General features: G+C 37.1%; 1 protein-coding gene across 14 annotated transcripts in view; it reads left to right on the top strand.

The window, feature by feature from the left end:
* The window catches only part of ptprk.L (protein tyrosine phosphatase receptor type K L homeolog), a 291,695-nt gene that overhangs the window by 232,535 nt on the left and 45,574 nt on the right, over positions 1 to 13,586 (top strand). For 8 of the 14 annotated variants that reach the window (XM_041562926.1, XM_041562924.1, XM_041562921.1 and 5 more), the window contains exon 14: positions 6,038 to 6,176. In XM_041562926.1, the coding sequence (XP_041418860.1) occupies positions 6,038 to 6,176 (139 nt within the window). Of the gene's footprint in view, positions 1 to 6,037; positions 6,177 to 10,668; positions 10,711 to 13,586 lie in introns of all 14 variants that reach the window. The other 6 variants (XM_041562919.1, XM_041562917.1, XM_041562920.1 and 3 more) reach the window with 1 other exon arrangement.

Here is a 13,586-nt window from a genome sequence, read left to right as displayed (position 1 = left end):
TTTGACTTGGCTAAGGTGCTGATAAATTAGCAGTTAGCACATGATCATGTATTATAGATTTGGAGTTTATTATCAAATAAAATACTTGATTCCTGAGGCATACCATTTAAGGTAGTCTTTATGTAATGTCGAACCTTAGGAATGCTAAGTAAAGAGATCATTACGATTCTGTTGCCATCGCCATGGATTTATGCTACAATTATTTATATGCTCTCATTATTTTTGAGATGACACTACTGAATGTTGGAGCTATCTAGATAACAGTATTTTAGCAAGTAGGTGCCATAACTGTGCACACAAACTAACTGATTTAGGAACAGCCAAAACTGGAAGGTTTTGGTAAAATGATACCCCTGCTAGCATGCCCCAGATTTAGCAGTGTTTTGTTTACTTCTGGAAGACCAGAAATGTTACAATTTATTGCTTTGCAGAGATTTTTCTTTAGAAATTCTTGTTAACAATAATGTTACTAGGTTTAATGACAGAGTCCAGCTCATATGAAAGACTTGTGTCTTGTTTTCTTGTTTAGTCTGAAAAGACTGTGTGCGTAGGTCAGAAAGCTTGGGCAGGTTGTACTGAGCAATGTATAAAACACAATTGAGATGGATTCTTGGCTCTGATGCAGAAACTGTACCATTTAATACTCTGGTTTGTCTTGCATCACTGCTCTGGTTCAATAAACTATTGTGTTAGAAACAGTATGTTATTTGGAAGCAGGACCTTCAGCACAATAACATTAGATTTTTTGTAGAACATACTAACTGAGGTCTCTAAATCACTGCCAGAATGTCTTTTATTATTATTGTTTGTAATATTATTGTTATGTAAATCACAGTTCGTTATTAACAAGAGTAGCAATGAGAACCTGTTTATCCCACAGTCCAGCACTTTAATTTAACAATGTTCATCTAAGCATTATATTATGAGAATGCATTTGAATTAAAGCAGCAGTGTGCAGGAGTAGTAGAGTTTATGAGGCAATAGGCAAACCACTTTGAAATTCAGAAAACCATTTATAATTTGTTTTTCCATAACTTGGAGTAAGGTTCCACAGGGTTTTGTATTGGGGCTACTTTTAGTTTAATTTGTTCATTAATGATTTGTGCATTCTAAGTAATCTATCAGTGTTGGCAGATCACCCAGAACTATGCAGCTTAATTAATTCCATCCAGGATGCAGTATCCTTGCGGCAAGATCTAGACAAACTGGCAATGTGGGCAGCTACGTGGCAGATGAGATACAATGTTGATAAATGTAAAGTTATGCACATGGGCTATAGAAATATGGAAGCCACTTATACATTTAATGGGACTGCTTTATGGAAATCAAAAATTGAGAAGGACCTTTAAATCCTTGTAAATGATAAACTTGGCTGTAGCAAGCAATTCCAGTCAGCAGCTGCAAGGGCAAACAAAGTTTTGAGCTTTATTAAAAGGGTCATAGATTTGCTGGTGGAGAGGGATATTCTGCCTATTTGCAAAGCATTGATCAGGCCCCATCTAAAATATGCTGTGCAGTTTGGTGCTCAAACTGCATATTATTAAAGGAACAGTTCAATGTAAAGATAAAAACTGGATAATAGGCTGTGCAAAATAAAAAAAATGTTTCTAATATAGTTAGCCAAAAATGTAATGTATAAAGATTGGATGTCTAATACAATAGCCAGACTCCCACTTTCTGCTTTTCAGCTCTCTAACTCTGAGTACGGTAAGTCAGTGACTTGAAGGGGATGTCCACATGGGACATAACTGTTCAGTGAGTTTGCAATTGATCCTCAGCATTTAGCTCAGATTCAAAAGCAAACAGTTATGACCCATGTGCCCCCCCCCTCAAGTCACTGATCAGTCAGTGGAAACCAAGAGAACTGAAAAGCAGGAAGTAGTGTTCTGTTCTGTTACACATCCAGTCACTCCAGCCTTTATACATTACATTTTTGGCTAACTATATTAGAAACATTTTTAATTTTGCACAGCCTATCCATTTACCCATTTTTTATTTTTATACTGAACAATTCCTAGGGAATGTCAACCCTAATAAAAGAAAACATAATTCTAAGCAACTTTGCAATATACATTTATTACATATTGTCAATGGTTTAATTTATTGATATATGTTTTGCTATTGAAAACTGTGTTTTTCTGTCCATTTCTATTATCTGCCCTGGTGGCTCAGACTGTTAATACAATGTAAGACTAGCTAGCTGATAAACAGACTTTTCTTTGCTGGTGAACCAAGATTATTGCAACATTGTTTGAAAAGTAAGCTAAATTGGTAATGGGCATGGAAAATGGGGTTGTTTACACTGAGACGCTTAAGGGGGAATATAACAATATGTATAAATATATAAGGGGCCCTATGATAAACTTTCTAATGCTTTATTTACAAGTAGGTTCTTCCAGTAGACATAAGAGCATCCATTTAGATTAAAAGAAAGTAGATTCCATTTTAATATTGGGAAGGGCTTTTAACAGTAAGCTGTAAGGGTTGTTGCACGTGCTGCAATTTGGGGAGATTAGTCACCCATAGACATATCTTCTCTTCTTCAGGCGTCTAATCTCCTCAAAATGGTACTTGGATAGTTTAATTTTCTGAAGTCACCCAAAGTTGCCTCACAAGGAAACTTCAGTTGGCTTCGGAAAGCCAAAGCGATCCGAATGCATTTCGGGGAGATTAGTAGCCCGAAGAAGAAGAAATTTCTCAATGGGCGAGTAATCTTCCCGAATCACAGCGTGTGCTGCCCACCACCCATAAGATGTGGAATTCTCTCTTTGAATCTGTTTTACTGGTATATACATTAGATAGCTCAAAAAGGGGTTGGAGGCTTTTTAGCAAGTGAGAATATACAGAGTTGCTGAAAATATCTCTTAGTACATAGTTATTGCATCTTAAGATTGCCATCTTAGAATCAAAGGATTTCCCCGCCTCTGAGGCAAACTCTAGATGCTTCATATAGATCAGTTAGTAGTTTTCATATAGATCAGTTAGTAGGTTTTCCATGAACATCTGAACAGATGTCTTTTTTTTTCAACCTAAGTTACTATGTTACATATCAGAATTGCTGTATTCTCCAGAACAAATATTTATATCAGCTCAGCCCTACACTGATAACCAATGTAAACACTACATGAAGCCAATAAAACTCTGAGCTCTGCTAATACTGTTGCAGAAACTGTTACAGTCTAAAGCTGGCCATAGATGCAAAGATCCGATAGTACGAATCATTGTACGATCGGACTTCCCCATCTCCTGACCTGCCACTAAGCATTCAGATCAAAGACTTACCATTCCGATCAAATAAAGTAGTTAAAGAACAGATCAGCCAATGTTCTGCCCCTGCCAGCAATCGTATGATATCTATGTCCGACAAAGCTAGTGACAGTCTCCCACTGAAAATCGTATGATTGGCAATACACACAGAGATATTATCGGCAGCCAACAGAAATTTTCTAACCTGTCCGATCGACCAAACGACCGCCACCGGACAAAAAATGTCGGGACTCTCCACAAACGGTCGAAAATCGTACGAATCCTCAATTCGTACGATCTAATCTATGGCCAGCTTTAGGCTTAGTCCACACCAGGCAATTCGGGGAGATTTAGCACCCTGGCGACTAATCGCCTCTTTGAGCAACTTCGGAAAACGTGTGTCATAACACAGGCAACTCTCATTACAGCCAGCGCAGGAGAAGAGGAAGCAGTTCGGGGAGATTAGTCGGCTCAAAGAAGAGGCGATTTGTCGCCAGGGCACTAAATCTCCCCGAATCGACTGGTGTGTACTAAGCCTAAAGGGGTTATTTATCAAAGGTCGAATTTCAGAACTATGTGAGCTTTTTTAAACCTCGAATGAACTCACAACACTTGATAGGTGTCTTATTTGAGAAAAAACTTGAATGTAAAAAGCTTGAATCAGCAAGTTTAATTGTGAGACCCGAAATCTCGAATTGAACTCGAATTGATCAAGTTTTCGAGAGAAACCCACCAAAAAAACCTTAAACATCATGAAGGCTATTAACATCTTCAAATGGTTCAAGGGACCTCTAACTTTGGATCATACATGATCTTGACAGGTTTTAGATGGTGTATTTTCAGATTCAAGCTATTTCCAGGGTTTGGGGTATAATAAACCTCAAAAAATATGAGTTTCTTAAAAAAAACTTGAAAAATTCAAGTTTTTTTTAACTCAAAAATAACCTTGAAAACTCATATTCATGGAATAATTCGAAATCGAACCTTAATAAATCCCTGATTTTGCCTTATTTATCAATGAAATAACTCTAAATCGGGTTGGGAAAAAACCTGAGTGTAAATCCAGATTGTACATTTTTTTTTGGACTTTTCCCCCCCGCATTGCCCTATATTTTTTGTGTTTTTGCCTGGAAACCCTGAATTTAGTGGATTATTGGGCTAAACCCAGCGCAGATCATGATATCTTCCAACTGGTATAGGGACATCTCCCATTGACTTATTCATGACCTCGACAGGTCTGAGATGGCGGATTTTCAGATTCAGGCTTTTTACAACATTGGGGTATACTTAATCTCGAAAAATTCAAGTTTTTTTTTCCATGAAAAATTAGTTTTTTCCCCGAAAAAGTCCGAAACAGATATATTTGAGGTTTAGTAAATAAGCCCCACAGTGTAGATGCTATATGGCTAATTTATGCCCAAACTGTAGATGGAGTAAAAACTTTGCTGATATAGAGCACTTTTGTGAATACAGAAAACCGTGAATTTTGTATGTCAAAGGTGTTCCAGCAGAAACAGAGCAGGCTATATATTTGACTTACGGTGGCCATACAATCATGATCTTTCCCACAACCATTGGTCGGACGGAAGATCTCCTGTCCACTCTTCTAACGTTAAGAACTAAATCGCCAGATATGCAGGTAAAAACTAAAATAATTATTTAGCTGTAGCTGACGATTCGGCATTAACGTTGTGATGTTCGGGCCCTTCAAAGGTGCCTGATCAAAATTTTCAGTCCTGACCCATCCACAAGACGACCGATATCTAAAGCTTTTTTTAGTCATATCTTTTGCCTTGTCTCCCACCACACATGCACAGATTATCGTACGAAAGATCTTTTGTATGATAAATATTTAAATAGATAAATAAATATTTATTTTGACACTTTTCCAGATCATTTTACCAACTATGATCACTTGCCAACTATGATAGTTACAAACAAGTTAACTGTCACTAGTCACTCAGGGGACTAAATGAAGAGTACTAAGGAAAATTGCAGGTTACAACTATGCATAGAGGGGGAGCAATAAGTGTAATGGTGCCTTTGTCTCTGTGGTCTCTATGGTATTAGATTTACAGGCGGCTTTTCCTGGAGAGGGTTGACAGCTAGGGACACATTAAAACTTTTTGTCTGAAAACATTTCTTTTTCACTTACACTCTTGGGATTATGTGCATACCAAAGCAACATGAAAGCTATTGTGGGATTATATTGAGGATTATATGAAAGCTTGATGAAGGTAATGACGTCAAATGTGCTTGATCTGAAGAGGGAAAAGAAACATGTTTATGATATAGAAGTCCAATCTTCCAAATGTATTTACCTGTCCAGGGGAACATACACCTTGTTAGAAAAAATTAACAGCATTTAACAGGCATTTCAACACATTATGAACTCACTTTTTGGATCATTGGTTCGATATAATGTTGGTAAAAATGTAAATGTAGTAACCAATATGCAAATTCATAATGTTTCACCATTGGCGAAGGTTAGCCACTGCTAGCGAAACTCTCATAACTTTTTGAATGATAATTAATAGTTTGTCTGCCAGTTGTACATTACACACGGATCAACTTTTCCATAATGAAAGTTTTCTGAAATCCACTGACAATAAATGCGAGGCATGCTTTTTTTTATCCAGAACTCATAAATTTCCTTTTACCTGTCACATGTTGCCTGTATGACAGGAAGCATTTTTTTTACGCTCTGTTTAAAAGCTTAATCTTTTGCATGGATAATCTTTTAGTCAATGCTAATTATAGGCTTTCAAATGAATTTTCACCTTTCTTTTAGTTGCTGTAACAGAAGAACCAGAGGTAATTCCAGACCCAGCCAAGCAGACAGATCGTGTGGTGAAAATAGCTGGCATAAGTGCAGGGATACTGGTATTCATCCTACTTCTACTAGTTGTCATTTTAGTTGTCAAAAAAAGGTAAGACCTATCAACTGAACTTTTTTTTTTTTTTTGCTCACTTGTTAGAAATTAACTGATGCTGAACTAAATCAATTTCATTTCTTGTTAAGAGTTTATTAAATTTCATTGACATAATATTTATGACTGGCTATTACTGGACTGCAACTTTGAGCAGCCCTTCTGTATGGTAGTTGGAGTTCTGCAGTAGCGTGGTAGCCACATTATTGGAGATATTCAAGGCATGGGATGCTGCTTACTCATGCTTTTGATACATGTGGTATATTGGTAATAACGTGTGGCTACACTAAAGCTGGAAGTGATCATTATGGATAAGACATTTATAAAGTATACTATAGTTAGGCCATGCTGTGTGTTTGTAGCAGTCAGAACTGGTGTGCCAATGGGTGAATATTATAGTATAAATTATATATAGTATACATTTTTGTTATCCTGTCTTTAGGTTTCATTTCAGCTAAAGAGATTCACATCAATAGACAACCTTTCGTTATTTAGATGTGCAGGAGCACATCTCTCATCAACCCCATACTCACAGTAACTGAAAAAGTAAAGTTAGGAGATTTTCTGTAACACCCTGAATGTTGCCTGTGTCTGGACTTATTTTTATATTGGTATTTTTCTTTATATTGAACTTAAAAGGAAACTAATGTAAAAATGAACATGTTATATAAACTTCATCTCATGGAAATAAGGAACTTCCTGTTACGTTTGGCACTGTTTCTGGAATAATGGAGTTATTCTTCACTATGCCTCTAAGCAATCTCATGCAGGAGTTGGAGATATTTTATTAACGGTTTGGTTAAATACATTGGTGTGTGCAGCCTTTGCCTAGACAATGTATTGGCTTCCTTTGAATATAACTGGCTCCAGCACAAACCAGTATGTAGAGAGGCAGATTGCTTAAAGGTAAGTAGTGAATAGGGATGAGTGAAATATTTAGGCAAAAAAAAAAATTCTTATAGACTCTAATGTATAATCTAAAAATTGTTGCACAGTTAGAAAAACATGCCTATTGACCTCAATACATTTGGCAAATTATTTGCCATTTTGCTAAATTTTGTTGAAACCAAAACGGGTCAGATTTGATCACCGCTAGTAGTTAAGAATAACTTGATAATTTGAAAAATGGAAATAGACTTTTTAATTTATTATCTTTAGTAAGGATGCACTGAATCCAGGATTTTGCATATGCAAATTAGGATTCGGTTCGATATTCGGCCACAAAGGATGTGGGTTTTTTTTTGCCGAATCCAAAATAGTGGGTTCAATCCATTCCTAATCTTGAGATAAGTTTGCTATTTCCATGAAATGAAGCTTGTATTTCGTTTTCATTTTTGTGATAGTTCCCCTTTAATGTTTTATTGAAAAACATTTTAAAGCAGAGAAAACTATGAAGTTAATGGAAACATTAATCCTAAATATAAATAGGCTTGAGGCTCTCCAGCAAAATTTGGCGGCAATGCAATAGTTGTCTTTTACAGCAAGAAAAAATGCAGGGTACTTTCCCATCTTTACTGCACAGCTTTTTTACTGTTGACATAATGAATTTAGCTAGCAAAAAAAATTTAGTCTAGCAAATTGCAAATTCTATGACAAAGAGTAAAATGGTACCCCACTGTGCCTTTAGGCCAAACACTTACTAGCGGCTGCTTTATTAGCACCCCCACAGTTCACAAAGCGTTGGCTAGCATATATGCTGTACCTTTGCCTCCATATGGGAAATTTTTTTCTGTATTCAGTTAAAAACAAAGAACCTCAGGTATGGCTTAGAGCCTGAATGCTGGATAAATGTATTTCTTAATACCCTCTGGGCAGTAAAACATTTTACAAATGAATTTATAATTCCCGGGCAAAATAAAAGGCTCTTTGAAAATATCCTGCAATATAATTTTCAGATTACTGAGCTCCTACTGTTTATTTTTAAAGAGCAAATTGAAATCAGACCTGTCCTAAATACATGCTCACCACTTTTTGTTCAGGCAAGCCTTTTACTTAAACCTTTCATTGTGAGATTTTTTGCTAAGTATGTTTCTCAGTCATATACAGCAATGTATTAATACTGAGCACTTTTTTGGTCCAGCTGCTGTACTTACATGCTCCCTAAGACTACATTATCAGTTGCTCCTTCATAACCTTATCCAAAACTGGATATGCAGTATATTAAAAGAAAGGTGAAATGTTAAGTACAGAGAGTAGCAATCTAAGCGCAGTAACTGTGATTACTATTAAGTGAGGGATTTTTGACCACAGCCTAATCTGCTTGACCCCACACATTTTCAATAAGCCCACCTTATTTAGAATTAACGAAAATGTATATAGGCAGAATATTCTGACTTCTAGCTTAGATACTTTAACCAGGCTGGCAAGTGTCAGCTGTCATTTTGCATTGGTCCATATGGCTGGCACTTGATGTTTAGCAGTTTGATTGAAGGCTGCACACCTATAGTTTGGTGCAACCTATAATGAGCAAATAACTGTGCTACTGTCTTACCTACTCACATGCTCCAAACAAGCAATATTTTCTGAACGTAATTGTACAGTAGCTAAAGCCTCAGAAGTTAATAGGATCAGTTTGTGGGGGACTTAAGTAACCCATATGAACCAGCTAAAAGTACTAAAGTCTGTTAAAATGCCCATCTCTTAAGCTGGCCATAGATGCAAAGATCCAATCGTTCGAATCCTCACACTAACCTTCAGTTTAAATAAAGTAGTAAAAGAACAGATCACCCGATGTTCTGCCACTAACAGCAATCGCACGAAAGTTTATGTCCGACAAAGCTGGTGACAGTCTCCCACTGAAAATCGTCCGATCGGCAATACATGCAGAGATATTATCGGCAGCTGACAGAAATCTTTTAACCTGGCCGAACGACTGATTTCCGTGGGATGGAAAATGTCGGGACCCTCCACATGCAGTCTGAAAATCGTACGAATCGAGGATTCGTACGATCGGATCTTTGCATCTGTGGCCAGCTTTAAGCAGAGGGGTCGTCAAACATGCAGATATGCCCACCTTGAGTGGGAGATATCAGGCTGATCTGACCATGGGCCCTAGGGCCCAACGACTGGATCACAACACAGGGAATGCAGGCAGACTGAGCAAGGAACACCTCAACAGACAGATGCTGTCCTTGATCCAAAGGGATTTTTAAACCTGCCCGATTGACACCTGACCAATTCTCATCAATATATCTGTTGGGGAAGTCCATCAGAGGACCCCATACACTGGCCAATAAACTGCAGAGGCTGTCGGCAGCTTTTATGTACCCGTGTATTTCCATCTTAAGAGTAGTAACTGTAAATCTAAACTACATCTCTCAATCCCCAGCTCCTGGGATATATATCAGTCTATGGACCAGAAAGAGGGTCTGTGATATAGTATTAGTATCAGCTTGGATTTCTTGGAGAACTTTTCTATTACATTTATTGCAGATTGCCTAAGTAATAAAGAAGACAAGTTAAGAAAAGTCACTTAAATTATTACTGTTTACAATATTGTTAACCTCATGCTTAAGTTTATTCTTTTAGATTAAAAATGCAGCATCGCAAGCAGATTGAAAATTTAGAAATCAAAATAACAGTCTAATGTATAGTATTAAAAGGAAATATGCTCTTCTTCGGAAGATCCTTATCCAAGCAACAGGTTTATTGCCAAAGAGCTTGCAGTGTAAAATCAGAAGCAGTCTGAGCAGTGCAGCCCTGGCTGACTGCCAATATGATTAATGCTTCACAAAAGAATGATGAGTTACCAGGGCAAGCACGGTGGCACTTGGAGTCTTGCTCCCCAGAAGAAAGAAAAAAAACCAGTATAACTGAAAATAAATTTTGCTTCAATTACATTTTTACCCCATAATTTAGAGAAAAGACATACCTATGAATGCCAGTACCAGCCAGCTGTGTTTAGCATGAAAGTTCCTTGAATAATGCAGTGTAATTTGGATCCCCAATAATATTTTTATTTATTTTTAATAATTAACCACATTCTGTCTGTTATGTACACCTTCTTCCATTGTTGCACCTGTTGTTTTTCTCTGCCTCCTGTGTGTATTTCTTCTTGTTTTTAAATTAAATCCAAGAGGTTTTTGTGTTTCCAAATTTCTGCTGTACCTGGGGAATTAAAAAAAATGGAAAAGAAACAGTGCCACCTAGTGCCATTCATGGCGTAATGTTACATCTTCTAGCCACTGGAGACAATGCAAGCAGTGTAAATTGCTTTGTAGATCATATGGTGTCTGTTTAGTTTGACACATACATATTGATTCACCACGTTAACGTTACAGGTTTGTTTACCATTCCTAGGATGAAAAATGTTTGTTCTCTTGTATTAAGGTTTCTCTCTTGTAATATGACTGTCAAATAGTCTCTTACCTGAAAATGATTTGGATCATGTCTGAAGACAAATGTAATTTAGTGCATGTTTTAATGGTTTTGTTTTACTGGACTGATTAACAATTGCCTTTTTACAATTACAATCTTACATTTGCCCCTGGAGGTATATTACATGGAGAAGGAACTTCTGCATTAGAAGCCTTAGGTATGCTTCCAGTGTTGTGTGCCACCTAGCTTTCCATGTGCTTTTATATTTTTGTATTTCATTTTTTAACCTCCCGTTCTTTTAATAGTGCTTTCTCTGTGAACCATTTAGTTACTCATGCTTAGTGAAACTGAACATAGAAATGACAGCAATGGTGGAACCCTCCTGGCGCCAGGGTGGTGAGCCGAGACATGTTCAGTAGTGCTTTGCACATACACAGCTGTGGGCCTGTTCTGTAGACCAACAAATAAGCTTGGAATCCCCCATCATTTTGTGTCTGAACAATTACATGTGGTGTTATAACAGCGTAGTTGTTTTCTAATATTTAGCCACCTTTTTTTTACCACATCCTTCAACTGCATTTGCAAGAACCCTCCTGTCGCTGTTTTTCATTCTTGCACTTGGGTATAGTGATAATAAAGAGGAGTAATATTTCCCTTGATCGCCAGACCTATAGATTGTCTAGAAAAAAATACATTTAAATATTCACTTCCATACATGTGTATTTGTATATTTATCATCATGCTATTGCTTTGTGCCAAGTATGAAATGATTTTTTACAACTGTTATAGATATATACATATCTCCAACAGAAAATACAGCCCAATCCACATTATAAAATTCTGCAGAAAAAAATAACTTTTCAAACTGGTTTTGAGTGGGCCTATTTATTGCTGAGCCATTGATATATAAGCTGAGGAGGCTTGTGCAACATTGCTTATCTCCGTGTATGTTTTGCATATTGATAGTATCATTTGTGTCCATGTATTAAACATATCATTCAGATCAGCTGTTACCATTTATTCAGCTAATTAATAGAGCAAAATATTGCTGCTTAATTAATGTAAGCAGGGATGCAATCACTAATTAACAGTTCTATATCTTAATGTAATTACTTTACAATGACAAGGAAAAAGAAAGTTCTTGCAAGGAGCCAATTAAAGGGGCAAATATACCAGCACAATAATTCTTCCTGAAGGCAAAAATTATGGCAGGCTCAACTGCTATTTCCCAATGCAAATGTATGGTAAAAGTTTTTGCCTTATACTACTTACATACATCCATGTATCTGCAATAGAAACAGCTCCTATGTCACTAAATGAAAGCTATACATGTATGTATCTGTATATGTATGTGTGTGTGTGTACGTACACACACACACCACACACACACACACACACACACACACACACACACACACACACACACACACACACACCCCCCCCCCCCCCCCCCCCCCCCCATCAAACAGCACTGAGATTAGCTTGTAACTGGCAAGAAATGATTGCCTCAGAGAATATAAATACTCCAAGAGTCCACACCAGTTACAACCAATGGCCTTTCCAACTGTGCTGTGATTTTTGATATAGGGTGACTTCTGTATTAAACAAGACTAACAGATATCCTTATAGAAAAAAAAATATTTTATTTTTAATGTATTTTAATTAATGTCTCTCTGGGCAGATTTAGCATCTCAATATCCCAAGCGGGCATCCTTTTACTCCATTCCACATCAACTCCCTATCTATTTCTAGCACATTCCCCCCCGGATAGGAGTCAACGCCATTGCCGCACTCAATAGGGAGGAGGAAACCTGCTATGAGCACACCTCCCACAGATCCGCTCTGGCTGCGGTGATTCACACGTGGAGGAAACTTGATTGTGTGCGAGGGGCCAATGAAGCAGGACGTCGGGGAAACCAAACTTGACTTGAAGTAAAACGTTGAATCTTTATTAACTCAGGTTAAAATACAATAGGAAACTGCGGGCAGAGGAACCAGCTTAACGCGTTTCGTGACCAAAGTCACTTCATCAGAAGCTTAAGCGCCCCCTACAGGTACACAGCTTATAAAATCAGTCCAATTAAAAATGCATATTAGTATAAAATCAAGTGATCACTATACAGAAGTGAAAATACGTATATTAGGTGTAATAATGGCATATATCATGCATATCATACATATACAAACAGCGGATGAAACTTGGTACAGCCCACAGAACATGCTTACAAATGTATAATATATAAATAACTAAATAAAGGCATAAATTGTTTCAATCAAGTACAGCTCGGTTACACGAAACCAAAATAGATAATGATACTTAGTATTTAATTTGTGTCATTGGTCACGTAGTATAGAAATAAATATAAATATTAAAACCTATCCGAGATGTACGAGGTAAACAAAATACAGTGGGGATGTATCCAAATACATGATCAGAAGTTGTGCAAAATGCCGGTTCAAGTAGTGAATATAGCCATGCCAAAATATCCAAATTTACTAAATTATCATACTTAGAACCCGAAGCATCCAAAAGGGGACATACAGGAACTCAAGAAAGCGCCAAAAGGAAAATATATGTACATATATATATAATTAATGAGAAATATATATCAAAAATCAAAAAACAAAAATCAAAAATCAAAAATTCAAAAAATTCAAAAAAATGACCAGAGAACAAATGTTAGGACACAGACATAACAAGAAGGCCACCAAAGGGCCACTTATTGATGATTATTGGTCAATAAAGCAGCTCAACTCCCACTCTCTGTTCAAACCATGCGTTGCTATGGTATCTAGAGTATAGATCCAATACGCCTCTCTTCTCAAAAGGGCGGTCTCTAGATTACCCTTACGAACATCGGGCACCACTCTATCTATAATTTGGAAGTATATACATAAGTTACCTGCATGCTGATCTAGTAGATGGTTAGCTACTGCTGAGCTGTTATCTCTTCTAGAGACACTACTCAAATGTTCAGATAAGCGCTTTCTGGCCGGTCTATTGGTCTTGCCTACATATTGGAGTCCGCACACACAGGTTATTAAATAAATCACCGATTTAGTGCCACAATTGGCATAGAAATTGATTTTATA

This window comes from Xenopus laevis, chromosome 5L, assembly GCF_017654675.1.
Source record: "Xenopus laevis strain J_2021 chromosome 5L, Xenopus_laevis_v10.1, whole genome shotgun sequence".
Classification (NCBI taxonomy): domain Eukaryota; kingdom Metazoa; phylum Chordata; class Amphibia; order Anura; family Pipidae; genus Xenopus; species Xenopus laevis.
Note: the sequence above shows the minus strand (reverse complement) of the source record. Positions and strands in the feature narration are given on the sequence as shown.